Below are 25,802 nucleotides of genomic sequence, written 5' to 3' on the forward strand. Positions count from 1 at the left end.
ATTACTAAACAACTCTTAATTCTATGAACGCAAAACTTATTAAAGATACGACTTTCATATTACAATATTATCATGTAAATTGGCCTGAAAATCTCAGAGTAAATATGTTACCGCCTTACTTAAACCCATCAAGGTAGTAATAGTATTAATTTAATATGTACTTACGACATTCGTCTTTTCAGTAGCTGACAGCTTGTTAAAGTTGTTAACAAGTATTCTAAAGGGGTGAGTATTGTGCGTGAGTTCGAAGGTTGCATTATTCAGGGGTGGATGTGGGATTTGATGATTGTCAAATGTTGTAGATGATGATTATTTATGAGCTGGGTGAATGGAGTCAACAACGGGATTATTATTTGGTTTAAATTTGACATACTTTTGTTAGAACTCTCAATGTGCTTGTTATTTGTATTTTTTATTTAAATTTCACATGCCATTAATAAATAAATAACAGACTTCTATTTTATGTTCCTTTTGAAGGTTTATACACTATTCCTATTTTTAATCGGACTTCTTTACATCAGATATATCATATTGAATACCTAACCAGGACCTAAAGCTAAGATAAAGATAAAAAATAAATAAATATATCTACTTATAAGCTAAAAAAAACAACAGCAACTAAACTTCTACCCAAATTCTTACGGAACCTATAAAAAAAATCAAACCAAATTGTTAATGCACATCAGTAACATTCATACACGAAAAAAAGATCGCTCACAGAATGTTCCACCCAATTTCACAACAGGTTTTAACTTTTATCGCTCGCCAGTGGAAACACTTAAATTTTATTGAAACACAAATGTCCGATAGGTATTTTCATGGCACCCGGACTTTTACGAAAGCGTGTTTTGTGTCTCGCCCACTGGTAACTGACATATAATAAACCTTATCGCAAACACGTAAGATGTACATATGATCAGACAGTTGGTGTTAATAAATCGAGGACGGAGATAAATCGATGCGCGTTTTAAAAATTGCGGCAATGTCCAACGCCGCTTATTCGTCGGCGCTCGGACTATCCACATCTGGAGATTTTGAACGTTTTGAAGAAATAGATTGAAGAGATAGAATAATAAACTAACAGTTTCTAGTTTAGTTCAAACCGGCCCAAAAGTAACGCGCTTTTTTATTTATTTATTAACATATCTTTTTGACCAGATCTGGCCGGCGGGCTGTGGTTTGCTAACACCTATTCTTTAAGTTCATCATTTCTATATCCAAGTCCATATAATCTGTCATATATGCTATCATAAATCAATACAATTTAATAATCAGTCTTACAACCATGTCGTCTATACATGTTGTTTGTTCCTCTGGCTCAAAACACATTACATGGGCTATTTTTATATTTTTTAGCAGATTTGGACAAAAAAATTTAGGTTTGAAGAGCTCTTCATTCAGGTCGAGATAAACATAAAATCCAAATTTGGGTCAAAATAAATGTTTTTGTATCTCAGTGGAATATTTTGTAGGCCATACGGTGAAATTGTACTTATGTTATGTTATACAGAAGAATAGGGAATTCTGCCTGTTCACCAAATTTTATCAAAATCTGAGAAAAAAGTCTACAAAATAAAACATAGCCAACATGGCGCAGTCGGTAGGATACGAACCTACGCTGTCACAGGGAATCTGATTTTGAATCAGACCAACAGCCCAATGAGGTTTAAATTGACGCCTGTCTTTCTTTTTTTTATTAATATTTTTTTCTTTATTTCCAGCCACATCACGCAGACGGCAAGCTGGCTGCCTCCAGTAGAGAGCTGGCCCAGCTCCAGAGATGGCAGTAGAAGCAGTCAGGAACCAGAAGAAGAAGATCTACCATATGGGTGGGAGCAAGCGTTGGATAGTCGGGGGAAGCCTTATTACATCAAGTAAGTACAGGACTTCATAGTTCTTAGGCTCTTTAATGGCTGGAGCTGGCGTAAAACAGCTGTGGAAATCATACTACACCAAGGATATCCAGACATTTATGTAGGTACTTTAGTGAGAATTAGTGTAGCTTAGGTGATAGTACCCGTAAAAACAAAAACAGTCGATAATCTGAAGAAGACTTGAGTTTTAAATAAACAAGTCCTAGAGAGATGGTCAGCAGCGCTGTTTTTTTTTTATATTGCGTGGTGGCAAACAAGCATACGGCCCGCCTGTTGGTAATCGGTCTCCGTAGCCTATGTACGCCTCCAACTCCAGAGGGGTTACATGTGCGTTGCCGACCCTAACACTCCGCACCCTCATCATGTACGTGTTACTCGTCACGGGACTTTGGACAATAATTAGCAGGTTGTGTGCATATAATTATTGATTTTATCACACGGATTGAATACTAGTTCAAAAAATTAGGCTTATTGACTTAATTTTTGGTTACAGATCTGAAACTATTTGCTGTGTAGGTGTGATGTACTTATAAGGAAAAATATTAAACGAAAATGAATAAAATAAGCGTGCATCTTAATTTACTATGTACGCAAGACAGTAAAAGTTGCCATCATGTATGCGATACAAATAAGAATGACAGCACTTGTATTCTGATGTTTTACGACACAGAAACAGATGTTCTTGTGCTATGTAAGATCCACACGAAGGAGATACTTCAGTTTTACGGCACTAGTTTCGAACGAAGGAATACGTATAGCAATACTTTACGTCTGGATTTTGTTGCCCAAATATTGACCTTATATTAACCATATGACTTATTTATAGGTAGGTATTACAGATATAAAGTACTAAGGGTCACTGAGCTAATACAAAAACCGGACGAGCCGATGGACATTACGAAAATAATAGATAGATAGATAAACCATTTATTCGCTTACCACAATACACACAACTAAACAAAAAAATAATACAAACAATAGCAACACCAAAATAAAAATTAAATAAAGAACAAAAAGCATCAATAAAAGGTAATGTGTGCTGTGTGCGTTGCAGCAAAACAAAAGGGTTCTGGCTCAGTAATACGCTCCACTCTTTCGGGTGAAGCACTGATAATTCTGCTAGAACCCAGATCACGAACGATTCACGATGTAACAAAAAAAAAACATATATACATAAATATTTAGTAGCATGCCTATAAGATAATAATAAGTGTCGTAGTATGGATTATGTAAAAGTGTGGTGCGTGTTGGTGTATAGTACCTTATTATATCAGATGCATTATCTTACTACGAAACTCTAAAAAAATATTGGTTATAATAAAAAAATAAGAATCAAAAATGCCATTATTACAAAATTTATTGTAGTAGAATCTGTTCGGAAAGAGAAGTCATGGAATGTATTGGGCTCTATACATTCCACGACTCTTCTCTTTCCGAATAGACTCTCTAGGAGACGTAACATGTAGATGACAGCACTTTTTAATTTCTTTAGAAATTTTATTTACATGATTAATATAAAGTGTTTCGACAAAATTGTACAGATTACGTCAAAAATGTGTCCAAAAAAATTAGGCGTTTGAAACGCTGGACAGACTAACCTCCACGTACGGACAGCGACATAGCAGACACACACGATCCAGGATCAAAGAAAAATTGTTTTGAGCAATTCGTTTCGTTTGAATGACATTTAAAAGTTTTACCGTTGGACTCGCACATGTTTTAGACTATTACATAACTATTATCTAATAAACCATAACCCATTGTTTTCAGCCATGTGAACAAGACGACAACGTACGTGTCACCCGAGGGTTGCTCCTGCGAATCCCCACCCGCGCCGCGTGACGTCACACTTGAAAGGGACCCGGAGTTGGGCTTCGGGTTCGTAGCGGGCTCGGAGCGGCCCGTACTTGTTCGCTTCGTCACAGACAACTCGCCCAGCGTTGGAAAGGTACGATTTTAAAATGAATTTTATTTGCCAACCTAATATAAAAATAATATGTCCTTCCCCGAGACTAAAACTTTGAGAGAGAATTACTTTAAATATTTAGTTATAACATTAGTACGGATGACACACTGAAGAGAGACTTGAACGCAGTTGGCTTTCGCGCCCTTACATATAAAGATTGAAGCGACTCTAACTTGTTCACTGACAACTCACTGGCAAGGTTGGTGTATCATCAAAATATTTAAAACACTTCGTTAAAAACATATGAAAAGAAATTAGGATGGTTAAGGAATCCGGTATTAACGTTTTTTGTTAAGACATATAGAGCTTATATGTATTTTCAGGCAACTAGTGGCCCATAAAGACATAGTTACTTTAAAAACTTGCACACAAATTATAAACATACAATCTTTAAGCGACATGATGGCGTGGATTAGTTTTTTCTTGAGTTAAGTTGGCAGTTAGCCCCGATGTCTCCATCAATAGATAAATAAATAAAGAGCCTTTCATTACTAAAACACAATACAAATAAATTAAATAGCAAATAGATGCAAAATAACGAATAAAACGCGGCCATTTCTGGGACAAAAAGTTATACATTAACATCTAACGTAAAATAAATAATATATCAATAACTTCTATCTCAACACGAAACGTCTATAAAAGATTATGCAAACCTACAAAGAAATATTTAATTGATTAGAAAATTTCAGGAATTCACGTATTAATGCCAGAAAAACATTAAATCGTGGTACTTAAATCCTGAAATCCCCACTTAACAAAGTCAATCTCCTACCCTCTTTCCTAACCAAATGTAATTCAAGTCAATACAATTGCCGATACTTGAGTGTATCTTTCTAAAAGTTAGCGTGTTGTCTTAATTAATTACATCATCGTATCATGGGGTCGAACAGCGAGTAGAAGTTACAAGGGAACGCTAACTTTTCACCCGGGTAGACACAGTTTACATTGTTTACTGGTAAAGCAGTTGTTTAACTGTGACTGTGTTTATGTTTACAGTGAAGCGATACTCGACGATGATTGACTTAGTATTAAACATTACTTGTATACAGGAATCGAAAATTACCTTTGAGCATTTTTTATACTAAGCAATGGTAGCTGAGTGGATCTGACGTCCGACTTTCAATAGTTAGCGTGTTTAAATCCTAGCTCGGAATATATCGAAATGTATAAAACATATTTACATACTTCCTCAAAGTGGAAATATTCCCGATAATGCTGACTAATGAATCCAAATTTCTTTTAACTACCTACATATCAAACTCATTACTTAATTCTTTTTTTTATTTAAATCTACTGTAAACTCAAGCTTAGATTAACGAGTTTTTCTCGTCTGTTTCCAAAAGATGGAGTTGACATACTGCAAATTTGAATATACCTATACTGCATCGTTGTGGTGCGTGGAGTCTCAATATCTAGGGGATTGGGTTCTTTCATCTTAAGTAATGAGTTTCTTACGTTTTATCTTAAAACTTTATAAAGTGATGTAAATATGAAAAACAGGCCATACTTCTTATTTGTTTGATGTTTTGGAAGTTTCCAACTTTTAGTATATTTTGGATAAGTACCTAATTTGCGTAAATGGTTTCGTATTCTGTATAAGTTTGTATTGTAATACAACAAAATTTAAAAGTTGCGTAGCTTAATGAACTTTGTGCTATAGGATAGGATCTATAAGTATGTATTTTGTGGAGATCTAAAGTATTTTGTGCTCTTAGCATTTTGTTGGTATTTTTTGTAGTTAAAGTATGAAAATTTATGTATTACAAAGTGTCCTTGTGGCCTATTTATCATTTTTATTTATTTATGGTACCTTGTTTAGAACATTTGATGTCAAAAAGTCAAGGATGTATTAATATTGTAAATACCACCATTCATTTATAATTTATAAACGAACAATTCTGGTATTTAATTTAACAATTATCTATACTTTATTCATGCAACTAAGTAAAGGTAAAAAAAAAAAACTTTTATACTAAACTACAATATCTTTAAATTACATATAATAGGTACCAACATTAAGATTAACAATAACTAAATTAAATAAAACGAAACTAAACATACTCACAAAACTGACACTAAATTAACATCATTCAAGAGCAAAGCAAAACAAGTACGAGCGAAATGCACGATAACTAAGCAGAGCCCTTCCAGACGCAAAGCTGCCCATCACTTAAACAAATAAATTGGCACAATTCCAGTTGGAGCCCGGCGACCAGATCCTGTGCGTGAACGGCGCGGACGTGTCGTCGGCCGCGCGGGAGCACGTGATAGCGGCCGTGCGCGCGTGCGCCGAGCGCGTCACGCTGCGCGTGTGCCAGCCCGCGCGCGCCGGCAACCCCGCGCGCCGCTCGGCGCTACTGTCGCACGCTAAACGCGCCAGGTGACTGCTTTTACTTCTATACAATACCTGACAATCCTCCAAGTATCTACATTGTGGGAGAGGCCGGAAAATCGCTCAAATATGGACGAGTGAGTTTGAGGGCCGACACGTTAGTGGATGAGTCCATCTTTAGTGTTTGCAGCCGAGGCATTAAATAGTGCTTTTCACGACTACTGCGAGGAAATAAGAAAACATTTCCATAACTATAAGTACTTTGATAGAAATTAATATTTATATTGACGTGAGGACAATTGTTGAAAGAAAGCGATGTATTTTTGCCAGGAACAGTTCAATAGAAGAACTCATTTTTATAGCGTAGATACGTGTTTCTTGTTTTTTTTGTGAAACACAATTTATCCCATTCAGTAAGTATTTTCCGATCTCGCCTTTATTTCTACTTTTTTACCACTTTTAAGAGGCGTTTTTCTGTTGTTTGATTCAAACCGACTCTAAACTTAGAAGTGTTTTTGCTAAAAAAACACAAACAGCTATAAAAGTAAAAACGTCTTAAACGTGAACTGAATGGTTTTGACGTTTCTTTTTTTTTATAAAGTAATTGGTCCTATAAATAACCTAATTTTATTTCGAAAGAAAAAGTTGCGCCAAAAAAAGACCTTTTACTGGCACCACTGACAGATGATGATAACAATGAAACATTGTAGTAGTGATAGTTCAGGTGCTTGCTACAGCTATTGCCTACTTTCCAGGTTGGGTTTAGACCATCTATTGCCACATTTCCGAACAGTAGCGTGAAAGAAATATTGGTCAATGAGTCAATGCTTATTTTTTCTGACAGACCTGTTACTGTACGACACTGAAAACGTGTTAAAGTACACCTAAGTGTACAGATTAATTTACGTAAGCTGACACGAATAGAAAAACGGATCTTTCATTGTATGAGTGACACCTGTATAGGTATATAGTCAGAGCAGGGGGCCTACCGCGAAAACCGAGATTCGCAAATAGCGGGGATTTTTCTCTTTCAGTCCCACTAAGACGTAATTAGAGTGAAAAAGAAAAATGCCCGCATTGACGAACTTCGTTTTTCTCGGTTATCTTACTTTACTCTTTGAGTCAGAGCCACTATTTTATTGGTTGATGTGATACACACATACATATTTTCTTTCACTCATTCATTCCATTCGTGACAGTCCTGTACTGAACGACTATTTTTACACTTATCTTCATCTTCCAGGTTGAGAGCTCGTCCTCCTCGAGTCCGATTTGCGGATTCTGTGCAGCTAAATGGAGCCCCCATGTACCCTGTAAGTATTTGCACAAGTCTGTTATCACAGGAAAATAAACAATGAACTTCATCACAGGCCTTTGCGTCTATTGCAGACGGTTTTAGCATTGCTGTTTAGACAATGGGTTTGGTGACTGTGGAGGCCGATGCGTGAGCGGCACGACCTCCCACATTTTTCATTTTAGAAATTATTTTGTTGAAATGTGTGCGTGCGTGCGTGCGCGCGCGCGTTTGCGTGTGCGTGTGCGTGTGTGTGTGTACGTGTGCGTGTGTGTGCGTGTGTGCGTGTGTGTACGTGTGTGTGTGTGTGTGTGTGTGTGTGTGTGTATGTGTGTGTGTGGGGGGGGGGGATGGGTGTGGGTGTGTGGGTTTTTGATGACTGGTTCATTTTTGAACTTACATCTTCAATTAAATCTTCGCGTTAGTGTAAAATAGGCAGATGCAGATAATTCTATGGACCGGTCCATCAGGCATTGAACGAGTCTCTAACCTTCCGCCCAATTCATTTTGCTGTCGAAGAAAAACACTTCTTGCAACATTAACGTTTTTAACATACAAGAAACACAAAATCATTTGACTAATCCTATGACCTGAAGTTCAGAACACCACAACTAAATCGTATTCTTTATCATTCCAGCCTTCAGCCTTCTCTCTCGGCGACCTCTGCCTTCCCCCCATGGCCAACGTCCTCAAAGTATTCCTCGAGAACGGACAGACCAAATCCTTCAAATACGACACAACGACCACAGTTGCTGATGTTGTGACCAGTTTGAAGGATAAACTGTGTATAGTAGCTGAAGAACACTTTAGTCTGGTGGTGGAACATGTGAAGAGTGTGAGGAGAAATAAGCTGACGCTTTTGGATCCTAAGGAGTCTTTAGCTAGAGTAAGTTTTGTTTATTATAGGTTTTTATTCAAAGTCTTCCTATACATAGAACGCACAGGCTGATAATCATAAAATAGTTTAACTACTTACTTCTGTCTAGAGGACTATATACAAATACCTAGAACCAGCGGTGGCGTCTTGTCATATTTTGTGAATATCTCAACAGATTAAAGTAACATAGATACAAAGAGAACTTGATTCTCCAATTTCCAATTTCACTTACACATATTCTTTTCAAATACTTAGTTTAAAATGTTTAGACTATTATCCAATATTTCTAAGTCAGTCCCTAAATTCATTGGTGTATCAACCTGTCTATTGGAGTCATTTTGAATCAACAGTAATGCCGGTGTTCACACTGTTCACACACATACCTTTCTTATAGGTTATTAAACAGGGTAGAAGTAGCAAAAAAAAAACACACCGATCTTCGCATCCAGCAGCCCGTAAAGTTTGCGGGGACAAGTCGTAGCTACAATGATGGTTGCCTTTTCTAGACGCACTCATTATCATTTCCAGATCGCGTCTCGCCCCGGCTCGCACAAGATGCGTTGTCTGTTCCGGGTGGTGTTCATGCCGACGTCGGCGGCCGAGCTGGCACAGAGAGATCTAGAGGCGTTGGACTACTTGTACATGCAGGTAATTACTATCGGAAACAAATTCACTCACGTGTACTTTAGAGCTAGATGATCTAGATATTATCTTCAAAAAAGGAGTGTATAGGTTTTTAAAGGGTCGGCAACGCACATGTAATACCTCTGGTGTTGCAGGCGTCCATAGGCTACCGTCACTGCTTACCATCAGGCGGGCCGTATGCTTTTTTTGCTACCGACGTAGTATAAAAAAAAATCTTGCCTGAATATAGTTACAAGAGGGACAACAAAATGAACTATTTGATACTGAAACTTTGATTAGAATTCCTAAAATGAATCTTCAGAATGGCCGATAAGGGAGCATCTATAAAATAATATTAGATCGTTTCAGATTTTTTTCAATAGCTCAATCCGAAAATACATATATTCATAATATGGTATTTGTCGAGACGCTTCCCTCCAACGTCAACGTGAGATTTGGTGAGATTTCGCTCGACCCTATCCTCCCACCTAAATGCTTCACGTAAATAATGGGCGACCCCTCAATTCCTAAGACAACAGACTACCTAATAAATGACTAACTAAAATTTACAAAAAAATAAAATTAATGAAAACCAAGCCCGAAAAACTATTCATTTGCAGGAAAACCAATTTAATTTTTTTCATAGTGTGTAGAAAATTGTCAATTTTATACCGTTACAATGGGTGGTGCGTACGGTTCCAGTGCTGCAACGACGTGGCCCAGGAGCGGTTCTCGCCGGAGCTGGCGGCCGACGCGGCGCTGCGCCTGGCCGCGCTGCACGCGCACCAGCTCGCGCTCGCGCACGGCCTGGCGCCCGCCAAGCTCTCCGTCAAGGCCGTCGAGTGAGTTCATACTATTGTAGGACAGCCCGGAAAACCGCTCATAGACGGACGAGTGAGTTTGAGGGCCGGCACGTTAGTGGAGTAAATTTTATGACGTATTAAAAAAAAACTACTTACTAGATCTCGTTCCAACCAATTTTCGGTGGAAGTTTGCATGGTAATAATGTATATCATATATTTTTTTTAGATTTTTCATTCTGTTATTTTAGAAGTTACAGGGGGGGGAACACATTTTTTCACTTTGGAAGTGTCTCTCGGGCAAACTATTCTGTTTAGAAAAAAATGATATTAGGAACCTAAATATTATTTTTGAAGACCTATCCATAGATACCCCACACGTATGGGTTTGATGAAAAACATTTTTTTTTTTTAATTTTATGACGTATTAAAAAAAACTTCTTGCTAGATCTCGTTCAAACCAATTTTCGGTAAAAGTGTATATGACATGGCAGTGTATATCATATATTTTTTATAGATTTTTCATTCTGTTATTTTAGAAGTTACGGGAGGGGGGGGGGGACATTTTACCACTTTGGAAGTGTCTCTCGCGCAAACTATTCAGTTAAGAAAATAATAAAACCGGCCAAGAGCATGTCGGGCCATGCTCAGTGTAGGGTTCCGTAGTTACTCTTCCGTCACAGTAAGCTAAACTGGAGCTTAAAGTATAGTAAATTGTTAACCAAGGGATGAAACGGTACCTTTCACACGAGTTAAACAAATAGGCAAATTTGCATAATCAGTACCTAATTAAAGTCTTTTTACTATGAAGGGGAAACTTTTTGCGATAACTCAAAAACGGCTATACTGATCATGTCCGCTATAGTTTTCATTTAAAGTCTTTCTTAAGCTCTACTTGCACGATTTTTTTCATATTTTTTGGACCTATGGTTAATCATATAAATATAATTCATTTTAATTGACCGAGTGATCTAATCAAGTTATCACTGACAACTGTTCACATGTCTACATGGACTGAATATATCATGGGACACAATGCTTGTAATTTAAGATCTTATGTTACCATATGTTCATTGTGAATAAACGATTTCATTTCATTTCGTTTCATTTCATTTCATTTCAAAAGTTAGAGGGGGGGACACATTTTTTTTTCTTTCGGAGCGATTATCTCCGAATATATTCACTTTATCAAAAAATGTTTGTTGAAGACCCGTATTAGTTTTGAAAGCCCTTTCCAACGATACCCCACACTGTAGGGTTGAAGCAGAAAAAAAATTCACCCCCACTTTACGTGTAGGGGAGGTACCCTCAAAAAAATTTAATTTTTTGATTTTATTGTACGACTTTGTCGGCTTTATTGATTTATATATCCATGCCGAATTTCAGCTTTCTAGCACTAACGACCACAGAGCAAAGCCTCGGACAGACAGACAGACAGACAGACGGACATGGCGAAACTATAAGGGTTCCTAGTTGACTACGGAACCCTAAAAATTATATTAGAAACCTCAATATCATTTTTAAAGACCTATCATTAGATACCCCACACGTATGTGTTTTTTGAGTTTCAGTTCTAAGTTTGGGGAACCCCCAAAATTTATTGTTTTTTTTTTTTCTATTTTTGTGTAAAAATCTTAATGCGGTTCATGGAATACATCTACTGACCAAGTTTGAACAGTATAGCTCGTATAGTTTCGGAAAAAAGTGGCTGACATGCCGAATCTATAAGGGTTCCGTTTTTTGCCATTTGGCTACGGAACCCTAAAAATCTATAATTACCTATTGTAGATTTTTTTTTCACAATCCATAACTCCCGCGGGAACAAAATAGGCCTTTGTCCTTCAGCACACCTGCATGAAATAAGATCTTTTTCGAGCAAGTGTGATGAAAAATAAATAAAACCAACCTACCTACTTAAATTCATTAAAAACAAAATTAAATTACAATAGAAAGAGAACTAATTGTTAACTAAATTAAAAAAAATACTTACGTAGAAGGACTTTCCTCATACTATTTATCTTGCCCCGAGAAAAATAAAAATTCATGAGAATCAGATAGATAGATAGATCATTTATTCATAAAATTTAAAAAAAAATACATGTCATTTTTGCTAATTTCTATATGGTAATTTCTAATCGGTTGAGAAATGCTACCTGATATCAATGAATGCGAGTATTGCCCTTCGTTTTGTCCATACTAAAATAGATAACATATACTTGTATATAATTACAATGAATCATATGTTCTTTGAACGTTTCAGAAGAGAATTCGGTCTCGAACGCTTCGTACCAAGTGGTCTACTAGAAAGTATGAAGCGGAAAGAAATTCGACGGCTCATCGGACACTTCCTCAAACTGAACTCACAGATGACGGGGAGCCAACGACAGTTAACGCAGTTACAGGTAAATAAATAAACAATGTATAAACTTCGGGAAGTTTCCAATGAGTACTCGATTATTTCTGGAAAATATAATTATACAAAGTAAATAAATTTTTGAAAAAGAAAATTAGGTATCTATTCGATTTGTCAGAAGTAACTCAAGTAACAGATCTTTCCATGTGGATGTGTGTATATATTATAAGAAATATAAGTATATATATTTATGTATGTATGTATTATGTATGTATGGTATGTTATTGTATTATATTTGGTTGTTGTTGTTAAAGTAGCACTGCCTACAATCTCTCTGCTTTGCCTAAAGGTTGACTGGTAGAGAATGCCTCATGGCATTAAGCCTTTTGTACTATAAGGTTTTCTTTTGTGCAATAAAGATTAAATAAATAAAATGTACAATTTGGCAAATTTTCCGTGAGCACGATGGTCAATAATCGTCTGACAAGATAAAAATATATACAAACATACCATCAGCCATAAAAGTGCATGGCGACTTTGCAAATGAATTCATTCACAACGCAGCTCAATGTACATGCTACATATTTAACCAAACAAAAACTAGTTGTATCGCTGAAAATTTGCTTAAATTTACTATTACTACGCTGCTCTTACTAGGTATATACCTAAAAAAACACTAGAATTCCAAACAAGTCGCATTGAACTTGATTGAGGTACAGCATCTTTGGGAGAATTCTGAGTACCTATGTAGTGAACAATTCTTTAACATCGTATTTTCACGGAAACACACGAACGTGTTATACTATTTCAGTCAGGCTCAGTACAAAAAGTACTGAGGTTGACTGAAGTTGCCTGACAAATACGAATGTTTCCGAGACAATACGATGGGAAGGGAATGTTCACTGCTTGCGTCTGTATGGGATTTTTAGGTTAAGGTGCGCAAAACGACCAGTGACCAGACTTTGCAGCAGCCAGGCTTTATGTAAATATAAAGTAAAATATGTACAGTAAATCAAACATTTCTTATCTCAGGCGAAGCTCCACTACTTGGACATCGTAGCTGGTCTTCCGAGCTACGGCGCCAAGTGCTTCGGAAGCACCAGACCGGAACGCGTACTTCTAGTATCTCCACGCTTTGGCCTGAGTCAGATTATCTCTCGTGCTAACCCTGGGGTAAGTATTTGTAACCATTTAAAAAAAGTAACAGCAAGTGCTTCGAAATAACAACGCCTGCATAAGTACATTATCTATTGTTTTTAAGATAAAGATAGTTTATTATTCAAGTAGGCATATTAAAATGCGCTTATGAACGTCAAATAAAGCTACACCGGCTCTAACCCTACACCTCTGACCCGAGAAGATTTAAATCCTCCCTCAATCGGAGGAGGGTATCCCAATATGGACCGGCAAGAAACTCGGCAGGACACATCTTTTCAAAACATTACATCTTATAATTATCATGCATTAAATAAGAAAAAAAAAAACAATTTAGATTACTATAGAAATCATGCAAGTGTTTTAAATGCTAGCAGTTTGGACACGTCGTTAAGGCATGTAACCACATTGTATTATTTTAGTTGTGAGATCATATTGAATCGAGCGATCGACTTCCAACTCATCATTTTTTTATGATATAGGAGGCAAACGAGCAGACGAATCGTCTGATGGTAATCGATTACCGTCGCCCATATCTATGGTGCGATCTTTGGAACGCGACGTAGTTTTGGATCGCCCCGGGGCTCTTTAAATATACATATGTTAACGTACGGTTACCCGTTAAGTACTGGACGTACCCACGGGAGGAGACGCGGGGCCGGGCGCTGCACCTGCTCCACCGGCAACGGACGAACACCGAATTAGTTTTTTATAATTTTTTAGCCGGAATTTATTTGTAATGAAGGCGGAATAACCCAGCCCATTTTTATACAGTCCGCAACAATATTTCTACGTCCAGGAGGACCCTAACATTACCCTTATAAAATTGAACATGCATCAAGAAAGCTTTTATTATTTTTCAGCCTCAACCAATAGCTTCTCTGGAAGAAGTGGAAGGTGTCCGCGTGAAGCGCGCGGCTGCGGGCGGCGCCGACGTGGCGGTGTTCCTCGCGCGGGACCGCGTGCTGGCGCTGCTCATGGACGAGCGCGACGCGCTGGAGATGCCGCTGGTCATCGCCGGGTGAGGAAACACTTTGTGTCCGCGTGAAGCGCTCGGCTGCGGGCGGCGCCGACGTGGCGGTGTTCCTCGCGCGGGACCGCGTGCTGGCGCTGCTCATGGACGAGCGCGACGCGCTGGAGATGCCGCTGGTCATCGCCGGGTGAGGAAACACTTTGTGTCCGCGTGAAGCGCTCGGCTGCGGGCGGCGCCGACGTGGCGGTGTTCCTCGCGCGGGACCGCGTGCTGGCGCTGCTCATGGACGAGCGCGACGCGCTGGAGATGCCGCTGGTCATCGCCGGGTGAGGAAACACTTTGTGTCCGCGTGAAGCGCTCGGCTGCGGGCGGCGCCGACGTGGCGGTGTTCCTCGCGCGGGACCGCGTGCTGGCGCTGCTCATGGACGAGCGCGACGCGCTGGAGATGCCGCTGGTCATCGCCGGGTGAGGAAACACTTTGTGTCCGCGTGAAGCGCTCGGCTGCGGGCGGCGCCGACGTGGCGGTGTTCCTCGCGCGGGACCGCGTGCTGGCGCTGCTCATGGACGAGCGCGACGCGCTGGAGATGCCGCTGGTCATCGCCGGGTGAGGAAACACTTTGTGTCCGCGTGAAGCGCTCGGCTGCGGGCGGCGCCGACGTGGCGGTGTTCCTCGCGCGGGACCGCGTGCTGGCGCTGCTCATGGACGAGCGCGACGCGCTGGAGATGCCGCTGGTCATCGCCGGGTGAGGAAACACTTTGTGTCCGCGTGAAGCGCTCGGCTGCGGGCGGCGCCGACGTGGCGGTGTTCCTCGCGCGGGACCGCGTGCTGGCGCTGCTCATGGACGAGCGCGACGCGCTGGAGATGCCGCTGGTCATCGCCGGGTGAGGAAACACTTTGTGTCCGCGTGAAGCGCTCGGCTGCGGGCGGCGCCGACGTGGCGGTGTTCCTCGCGCGGGACCGCGTGCTGGCGCTGCTCATGGACGAGCGCGACGCGCTGGAGATGCCGCTGGTCATCGCCGGGTGAGGAAACACTTTGTGTCCGCGTGAAGCGCTCGGCTGCGGGCGGCGCCGACGTGGCGGTGTTCCTCGCGCGGGACCGCGTGCTGGCGCTGCTCATGGACGAGCGCGACGCGCTGGAGATGCCGCTGGTCATCGCCGGGTGAGGAAACACTTTGTGTCCGCGTGAAGCGCTCGGCTGCGGGCGGCGCCGACGTGGCGGTGTTCCTCGCGCGGGACCGCGTGCTGGCGCTGCTCATGGACGAGCGCGACGCGCTGGAGATGCCGCTGGTCATCGCCGGGTGAGGAAACACTTTGTGTCCGCGTGAAGCGCTCGGCTGCGGGCGGCGCCGACGTGGCGGTGTTCCTCGCGCGGGACCGCGTGCTGGCGCTGCTCATGGACGAGCGCGACGCGCTGGAGATGCCGCTGGTCATCGCCGGGTGAGGAAACACTTTGTGTCCGCGTGAAGCGCTCGGCTGCGGGCGGCGCCGACGTGGCGGTGTTCCTCGCGCGGGACCGCGTGCTGGCGCTGCTCATGGACGAGCGCGACGCGCTGGAGATGCCGCTGGTCATCGCCGGGTGAGGAAACACTTTGTGTCCGCGTGAAGCGCTCGGCTGCGGGCGGCGCCGACGTGGCGGTGTTCCTCGCGCGGGACCGCGTGCTGGCGCTGCTCATGGACGAGCGCGACGCGCTGGAGATGCCGCTGGTCATCGCCGGGTGAGGAAACACTTTGACCCTCAAGTCAACACAAAACTCGATAAGTCGTGATTTTAAACCTCTTCGACGCTGGGCTGTATTTAGCCCGTTGTCAAGTTTTTTATATTATTATTTTTTTATATTAAAGGTATATAGGTATAGGTAGGTATATTTTTTTTTCTACCCGTCTATTTGCTAGATTTTCTTGAGCTTGCAGAGTGATTCACGATCACTTTAATCTTGTATTGTTATTTTCACCTTACAGATATTACCGTTTGGCTACGGGCAAAGAACTGAACGTGGAACTGGAGAGAGAACCAATCACAGAGGACATAGGTAAATATTGTTCAAACGCTTTCTTTGGTTTAAATTACGCAAACATGTATTTACACATACTCTACTTTCCAGCTCCACCTTACCTCTCACAACATCATGTGGTACCAACGAAATGGAGTTACCTTCATTACGACGATCCGGTCGTTCTCACGAAGAAACACTTCGCGATATTCACGATGCCTCCTCCATACCATTCCACGCCCGACCAGGCTAAAGCGAGCCTAGATACCAACATGAATTCCAGCCTTACCAACAAAAATCATAGTAACAACTCCAGTCCGTTAACAGGCTACGATTCGAAGCCAGGATTGTTAGGCCATGACGTCCATTTCGAGAAATGCAAGAGAAATGATGACTTCAGACTTTTCGATCCAAACGATGCCTGCTATTTGGACGACGGGATGGGTTTCGACCTTCAAAGCGTTCTATCCATGGAACTCTTAGAGAATGCGAGTAACAACCCGAGGCTTGTTGAAGCTAAAAACGAAGAAGTGCTGCGAAGAGTCGCCGAAATGCAGAAATTAGTTGAGAATTCTGAACAGTATTTGACTGAAAACTGTGATGTGTATAATGAAGATGCATTTAGTAATGGAATGTTGAGAGACGAACTAGTTGGGAAAGAGACTAATGTAGACCAGTTGGAGAGTGATACTGAATCTAATAATAGTAGAATGTCCGCGACAGATGATGCGCCAGGAATTCTTAAACATAGCGATTCTTTACTACTTTTAACGGAGACTATTAACCAAGGACTTTCCGGTTTAAGTATACCTGACGTGCAAAAGGACGATCTTACGAGACGACAATCGCAAGGTCTCAGCGCTATACTCAATAACTGTGGACTCACAGACGCCTTGATAGCTTTAAACAATGATCTCTCCCATTCAGAAAGTGATAATGATTCTCTTTACACACCAACCAATAGTCCTATACGTAAGCATCAGAAAGCTACGAATAAAGTAGTGAGAACGAGCTTCGGTTTACATAGTCCTGATTCGACTCTAGACAATAAAGAGTCAAATTTAAAGGAGTATTTGAAACAGCTTAGAGAGAAGAGTAGTAAAGAGGAAGAGAAAGCTAACTTCCCTTATTATGAAGAAACTAGCGTCGATAACGATGCGGAGCTTATAGACTTAACCTTGATCCCACCCCCACAAACGCCTGATGAATTAGACTGTGCGACGCAAGTGCCTCAAATATTACCAGTCGTGCCACCGTCCTTCGCGGACGAGAAGAAAAACTCTCTAGAAAATTTAAACGAAACACCTAAGAAAGGTGATATAGAAGAATTCATAGCGAATGTAACTGTGCAGCCTCCTACTGTAAGAGTCACTCCTGCAATTGAGCTTACACCTGAGGAAATCATGTCTTATATTATTCCTCCACCGCCGGGATCAAATTCCTCAACTTTAGATAGAGAACAAGTTAGCTACGTCAACCATAGTCAGATAATGGAAGCGAAACAACAGAACCATAAAGATGCCAAAGCAAATGGTGAAGTAGTTAAAGGAACGCTCAGTGTCAGTGAAATAAGAAATATGTTTACGGCGAAAAGTTTAAGTGATGCTAGGAATAGTCTATTATTGAAAGAGAAAAGCAAAACTCAAGCTCAAACTAAATCAGATTCACCGAAGAGTAAAAGAAAAAGTGTTACGGATAAAACAGCGAACGGCACAGCGCACGTAATTGAATATCCTACTGTTGAAAGGAAAGGTATGTTTTCATGTTGTAGCAAAGATAAGAATAAAAGCGATGATAGTGATGAAGCGGATAAAGTAGGTCAAGTTGAGAAATCGGATTCCATGCCAGATGTTTGTGAAATCAGGCCACCACCGAGAAGAAAAAATGTCGATAACATTCAACCGCCTGAAAGACCTCCTAAAAATCCTCCCCCACCAGCGCCGAGACCACGATCTAATTCTTTTACATGTCCAAATAATGAGTTAACAGCTGTAGAAATCCCAAACAATCACTTCAGTACCTTAAACAACAGGAGACTCAACTATAAAGTTGTCTGCGAAATAAATGATCAAATTCAGCCGCCACTCCCACCTAGATTAGAACCTAAAGTTCTCTCCCCTCCGCCTCCATTACTACTTCCACCTAAAAAGCCTCCTCTACCTCCCGTGCCGAGCATCGAAGTTCTCCGAATGAAGACATCACAAAAACAATCACCGATTAGAGAGCAGCGGCTAGCTAGTATCGGTTCGCCGCACTTCCAAAGAAACTTAAACTCGTACAGAAACTTAGAAAACGAGAGCCGACTAGATGACGAGCAAAGCATACGATCCACGCCAAACTATAGCTCGATGACGCTTCAAAGCAGACACGTTCGATCCAGCTCCGAAACTAAAAACACCATCTTAAAAAACAACGAGATGTCGACAGTTCTCTCATTATGTTCTCCTCAAATGAATCGTCGATTCAGCAACCGTCCGGATCTTTTAAACGGAGCGGCGGGGAACGATTCGAAAACGTTCAGTCCGCCGACGGACAGGAAATTCCGAGCGAGTCCAACTCCAAAAGTCCAGAACCACGTGCGGTTTAAAGATGATGTCGTGGATGATATCCCCACTCCACCGTCGCCTCCATTAGTGTTCCCCGAGGCTAACGGAGTGGTGGGGGCAGAAGCGTTGCTCTTAGCGGCCGAGGCGGCGGCGACGGGCTTGTTGTCGAGGCTGCACGCCGCCGCACAGAGGGCGCAACACCAACATGCACACGGGGGAGGGGAGGACATTGATGAACTGAAGTTCCAGGTAACTATAATCTGACTTTTATTAATTTATTCGGAGACAGCAAACTTAAAATACTATTTCAATCGATGCAGTTTTCGATCTCATCTCCTCTCCGATGTTGACTATGTGTCTTATGACGTCTTTCGTTTTACAATTTAACCATTAAATAAATAAAAATATTGATCATACATGTCATGTCAGCCATCACCGGAATTAAGTCTCCAGAAAAACTCTTATTTTAATTTACAGTTTAGTGACACGACTTCACCTAAAATTATTTTGTGTATTTTTCAGCGGGCACGAAGTGAATTAACTTCCTGCGCCGTGACACTGGTGGGGACGTCCCGGACGTTGGTGGGGGCGCTGGGGGGCGCCGGGGCCGTGGCGCCCGCGCTGGCGGACTGCCTCACCCCTTTGCGGAGATTGGCCGACCTTGCACAGGTATGTTTAGCCTTTTGTCAGGAATATTAGGTACCTATTACTTTCGGGTATGTCCTTAAACTACGTCCAAAAGAGGCACTGTGAATGTCATAAAAAAGACATAAAATAATATAGAGTGAACAAATTGTAAAATAGATAACGACTAAATTAAGTAAAGATTATATTTTATGTATCAAGCATCGTAAACATAATACTGTATTGGTCCGGTCCAACTATACCTTGGCTGAACATTACAGCTGCATAATTTGCCAATTTGTTTAACTCGCGTGAAAGGTACCGTTGCATCCCTTGGTTAACAATTTACTATACTTTAAGCTCCAGTTTAGCTTATTGTGACGGAAGAGTAACTACGGAACCCTACATTGAGCGTGGCCCGACATGCTCTTGGCCGGTTTTTTAAATATATTTTCCTACTCCTCTACTGTTATCTGTCATTTATGCATTCATTAACACGAATATAAGAACATACATAAAAGGTTTCAAGAAAAGTCTATATTGTCTATTCCTCATAAAAGCTCTTGTGCTTTTAATCGCTATAACGTTACTGCGATTAATGGCTACCAACCTAACAAAACCAAAACGAATACCGTTTTAAACTAAGTGCATTGCTGCCAACTTACAAAATATTCATTTGGTTGCATAGTAAAAATAATTACTTCATAAGTCAGAAACACGCATGTGACACCCGTAATATAGCAACACCCATAGACTACGAAGACCGCTTAGCGTTGCTTGTTAGTCTCCGTAGGCTACGGTGGCCAAAATTGAGAAAAAACTGTCCAAAAATTTAATTTAGCAAGTAGCAAGTACAAGGGCCTCATGAGTTACGAGGAGGTGTCGCCGACCGGCCGGCCGCGGCCCGGGTCGGGCTGGGTGCGTAACAAGGTATACTCGCGCGTCTTGGCTACATACTTTTGCTGTAATTTGTTTACCTAAATTAAGATTTATTTTTGTTGACTCGTAGGAAAAATATTGTATGCAACGTTGTATAAGTAGGTAAAAAAATGCTCGTGGCGTATTCCTTTACAATGTTCGCCTACGCCTTCGGCTCCGGCTCACATTGTAACTCACGCCACTCGCATTTTTTGACCCTTCTTATACAACTGTTGCATAAAATACTAAAATAGTTGTTGAGAAATCGTTAGTATTCAAGTTATTTCCTGTGAATTGATCATTTGATTTTGAGTTTTGAGTGATAGGACACTGTTCATTTAAGTTTAAAGTGAGTGTTAAGACAGCGGACGGATGCAATAAGTTGCTCGCTTGTGCAAATTCAAGATGTAAAGGACGAGGAGCGGTCGAGGGAGTCAGATCGCGCGAGGTCATTCAGATACGGGACGGGACGGCCTTAATATGGCCGATTGGAGAATTTCTCACTTTTATTTTATTGAAAATATTATTAATCCTAATGTTTATACTGAAATTGGGCAATATAATCCATTATTTCTATGATTGTTTGTTACTGTCATCATGCCTATTGTGTAATGTGGAAGCGTACATAATACGTTCGTTGCTTCAGGCCCTCGGCAGACACACGTCGTCCCCGCTGCAGACGCGCAACCTGATCCTGCGCGTGCACGACGTGACGGCCGCCTTCAGGGAGCTGGCGGGCGCCGACGTGGCGCGCCTGCTGCGCGAGCCCGGCGCCGAGCGCGACCACAACTCCACTCTGGAGGGACAGCTCGCGCTGCGAGCCGAGTGCTTGGCGAACGTGCTGGCGACCCTGCTCAGGAGTTTGAGAGTTTTTTCGCCGTGAACATGAATGAGAATTAAGGAGTGTATTCACTAGCATTATTGTCACGCGATTATTATTATTGATGCGTATTGCGATATAATTGAAATTTTGTAATCCGCCGCATGGGGCGCGACGAAGTTTTTATTTTGCCGTAGTTTTTTTTTCCGTCAGATTTTGATAAAAGTTTATGAGCTTCTCCTTCTAGGCGGAATAAATACGAAATCCTATTTTGAAATAAAAATATGCATGTTATTTTCCGCATTACGTTTTCGTAACGAAGATAAAGAATTATAATTATGTCGAATTACAAAAAAATAAAAATCAACCCATACGATAGTGATAAAATAAGGGTCAAAGTGTCCATGTATCACAAACTTTATATATTTTCATTTTGAAATTACGTAGGTACAAGTAAAATATAATACTCGGAAATGGTATGGTTTTACTGTCGTCCGTTGTTCAGTATGATTGCCCTTTGGAAAATAATTTGGTCGAAAAAATAAAACGGCCATAGTTATAAAGATAAACTTTTTCTGAACACGGCGACCATAGATTTAATTTGTTATAAAGTTCCAATATGTATATTTTCCATTCGTTAGTTAAGATTTCTGTTAAAATTAACCGTTACTAAAAAGAGACCAAATAAAATTAGGTACGTTGGTATAATTGTAGTTAGCGACACTTTGCGTTAATTTTAGTTGTACTTTTGTAAATTTTAACATGTGTTAATGTTTATATTTGTTGATAGTATAATTTTCGTGTAGTTTTTATCTTAAGTAACATATTAGGGTGTAATTTACTTTTAATTATTGAGGTGCAGAGGCAAGCATTAATATATTGCGTATAATACACAAGAAATGGTTTAACCAACATTACGATTTAAAAAAAAACTGTATCATAGATAATAAAAACCTCTTGCATCTCTATGCAATGCACCCTCTTCTATCGCTCTATTATTCCGTAGGCAGTGTTACCATAATAAATACTAAGTTTACGTATACATATCTATTTACATAAAGTGTTGTATATTTCTATAGGTAAGGAAGTGTGATCGGATTTTAGGGTGCAAACTATTGTGTAATCATATTCATATCTCTTGAATGTCTAAACTAATCATATCTTGTATCGTTTTTAAAACAATATTGAATAAATTTTTGCATGCTTTTCTGTATCTAGGTATCTACTCGAAATTGGCATAAAATTTCAGGGTTAAAATAAAACAAAAGTTTTCTAAAAAGCTCTTAGCGTAGACAATTTCAATGTTTTTTTATTTGAAAATGCGTGCTTCCCGCGCTTTTGCAAACTACGGTGTTGCCATATGAGAGTTTCGTTAAAGTGAATGTTGCCAGCGTTTTGATATCGCGATGTGCTGATATTTAAATATTGGTGCTATTTTTAAATGTACGTTTTTGTAACAGAATTGGTTGAAATTTGCTTTAAACAGTCGACTGAGAGGTGAGAGCGCCAGTGATTTGAATTTCTATTGATTTAAGGCCGAACCACACCAGTGCATAATGCACTCCAACTCACTACGTAAATACATATGCGGGTATAATCTTTGTATTTAACCCTTTAACCCTCATCGCCTTTTTAAAGTTATATAATTCTGCATAAGAAATAAATACAAAAAGACGACTCAATAGATGACGCCATTACTGCCGTATAATATCCAAGTGTACCCTAGAAAGGGTTAATTTATTAGCGGTCACATCGCTTGCGTAGCCGTATTTGGTGTGTATTGGCCTTTAAGCTGCGCAATGATGCAACATGAGCAATATTTATACTGTAAGCCTGTTAAAGTACAATTTTTTTTCACATACCAATTTTCGCGGTAACCAAAGACGATTGTGTATATCCAGTTTTATTTTCATATATTTTATAAAAACGTATTAATTTTTATGTTTCGTTTTCTTTGGCTTTAATTTTTTTTCCTATTAGATAACAGATGAACCACTAGATAAAAGTATATACTAGAGATTCTTCTCTTAAAATCTGAGCAACTTGAACACACACTTGTACAAATAATTGAAACCAAGTATTCGGCTGTTAAGGTATCACATGATATGAAGGTTTGCAAAATACCAATGGAGTGCTAACGAACAAACTTTTAAAACCTTTGGTAATTATATGTTTAACTTGAATTGGGAATTACAAAATGAATTATTAATAGTCCGCAGCAAGCTTCGGTTCTCCATAAATAGTACATTACGATAAAAGTGCGAAAAATAGGAAATTCGAAACGAGTGGCGATAAATTAAAACACGACCGAAGGGAGTGTTTTAAATCGACACGAGTTGCGAATTACCTATTCGCACATGTATCGTACAACGGTTTACAGTACATATGGCTCTTTAAATGTTCGACACAGTAACGTAATATGCTAATTTTCGCACTAGTGCGGTAAAGTGGCACCATGTGTACTGTAAACGTAGTTACGCTCTCATTTTCAAACAACTACTTAGCTGGATTGCTCTGAAACTTTGTACTTACAATAGGATAAGGTATATCTATGCCTGTTATTAGTTTATGTAGTTACAGATACCATACTAAAAAAAACAGCGAATTTAAGTTTTTCGTACAAAACTTGTATTTGCTCTACATATTTCCAACTAGGGTACAAATCAAATTATTTTATGATTTTTTTTATTTGTTTTTTTAAGTAGTCACACTACTATTATATCAATTATAAACTGAAATAGGTGTCATACCTACACTAAAGAAAAAGTGACCTGTTTGAGTTTGCTCTTTTTCATTTGTTTTATAAGCTGGAGCTAATACAGGCATAAATATACCCCATGTCATTGTATGTGCAAAGTTTCATAACAATCCAACACTTAGATTCAAAATGAGAACGAAACTCCGTTTGTAAATTAAAGGTTAGGAAAGCATCTACAATATCAACATATTTTTTTTTTTTTTAAAGAATATCAACATATTAATCGTTGTGTTAAGTTTTTGTTAAATTATTCTAATGTTACACGATAATCTCAATATAAGAAATAAATTGTCAGAGTCGGGCCAAGCTAACTCCACGTGGCTTTTGCAATGACAGAGTGCGGTCATGTCATAATTAATGTCGAATTTATAATGACACCGCTTCACTTTGTTTTGTCTAAATCGGTGCAAAGTTAGCTTAGACGAACTCTAACCCTTTTAACGTCCATATTGATAATAATTTTTATACCTAAAGCAATGGTTTCCTAGGAAGCGATGCCGTCATATAGCGGCCGTAATACAGCGGTTGAATGACATCACTAGAATGTTGTCTATGCAAACAAAATGGCGCGTTTCCTAGGGGGCGGTGATTGAAGGAATATTTTTTTTGCGTCCGTAATATTGCGTCCGTAATATTACGGCCGTTATATGACGGCACCTAGGAAACCAGAGCTTAAGCGTTAAAATAATCTTCATGCAAATTGAAGCTCTTAAGATAATTCTCAGGTAATTAGGCTCCTTGTCAACTGGTTTGACTTCTTATCCTTTCTAAGAACCAACCAACGTATGATGGACGGAGTTATCCACGTGATTGAGAGTGAAAGAGACGGACACTCATTATCGCGTCGTCACGTCCAAGTTTAACCATCATATCCATGTGTGTGTTCAAGTTGCAATCAATCTAATTAGACTCTACGTGTATGCACGCATGCATAGAGCATACTTGCATATGCGTGAGAGACGAATGCTATATATAAAGAACGGAAGATAGACAAGGTAACATTGTATCACAATAATATGAAACCAATTTATTTATTGTTTATAATAACATAATGCAATGCATTTGATGTAATAAATGATAAATTCAGCGCTATTGTTTTTTTTTTCTCTGTACCATCGTCGTCACTGCAACTGAATATTCGAGGTCAGGTATGAATGTTGCTGTACCAAACCCCGATTTCAATACTGCAATTCATTGAAAATCAAGGTTGGCAAAAATGTCTACCGTTGGGAACCCTAACATCAACGTAGGTGCCCAACCTCGCCCAAGTTAAATATTAGAATTTTACCTACAATCTGCAGCCTCCTGAATTTTGCTGTCACCCAAGTGACTCAGTTTTTTTTTTAAAGCCCTATATAGTGTCCCACTGCAGGGCGAAGGCCTAGCTGTCCTCGTGATCTCCACAGCTCCCGCTGTGCTATTTCTGGCGAATTACTGATGAAGGTGTCCAGGTGGTCCCGCCATCTTCGTCTGGGCCTGCCACGTCCGCGCTTAACGGAACTAGTTGCAACGAATCGCGCGCGTGGTGCGAACTCATCAACCAATCGCGTTGCGACGTTAGACTGCACGACTGGCTCGAATTCGTGTCCGTGACACCGCTTTACTGGCCCCATTCTTAATTCGTAAGGCCCGTCCTTAGACATACTCGTATGTTAATGACTAGGACACATAACGGAACGTTTCAGATAACTGGTATTCAAGAATTTGACGACCGGTTTGGCCTAGTGGGTAGTGACCCTGCCTACGAAGCTGATGGTCCCAGGTTCAAATCCTGGTAAGGGCATTTATTCGTGTGATGAGCATGGATATTCGTTCCTGAGTCATGAGTGTTTTCTATGTCTTTAAGTTGTCTAAGTACCCTCAACACAAGCCTTATTGAGCTTACTGTGGGAC

At 40.3% G+C, this 25,802-nt stretch overlaps 1 protein-coding gene across 1 annotated transcript in view; it reads left to right on the top strand.

The window, feature by feature from the left end:
• The window catches only part of LOC133522594 (uncharacterized), a 343,490-nt gene extending 318,494 nt beyond the window's left edge, over positions 1-24,996 (top strand). Inside the window, exons 3-16 of the mRNA XM_061857951.1 lie at positions 1,722-1,874; positions 3,645-3,822; positions 6,042-6,223; positions 7,419-7,488; positions 8,107-8,355; positions 8,875-8,994; positions 9,673-9,812; positions 12,031-12,172; positions 13,156-13,296; positions 14,142-14,299; positions 16,212-16,282; positions 16,355-19,038; positions 19,312-19,458; positions 20,978-24,996. Coding sequence (XP_061713935.1) covers positions 1,722-1,874; positions 3,645-3,822; positions 6,042-6,223; positions 7,419-7,488; positions 8,107-8,355; positions 8,875-8,994; positions 9,673-9,812; positions 12,031-12,172; positions 13,156-13,296; positions 14,142-14,299; positions 16,212-16,282; positions 16,355-19,038; positions 19,312-19,458; positions 20,978-21,214 — 4,672 coding nt within the window. The 3' untranslated portion in view covers positions 21,215-24,996. The remainder of the gene's footprint in view (positions 1-1,721; positions 1,875-3,644; positions 3,823-6,041; positions 6,224-7,418; positions 7,489-8,106; positions 8,356-8,874; positions 8,995-9,672; positions 9,813-12,030; positions 12,173-13,155; positions 13,297-14,141; positions 14,300-16,211; positions 16,283-16,354; positions 19,039-19,311; positions 19,459-20,977) is intronic.
• Positions 24,997-25,802: the final 806 nt, after the last annotated feature.

Source organism: Cydia pomonella, chromosome 11, assembly GCF_033807575.1.
Source record: "Cydia pomonella isolate Wapato2018A chromosome 11, ilCydPomo1, whole genome shotgun sequence".
Taxonomy (NCBI): Eukaryota; Metazoa; Arthropoda; class Insecta; order Lepidoptera; family Tortricidae; genus Cydia; species Cydia pomonella.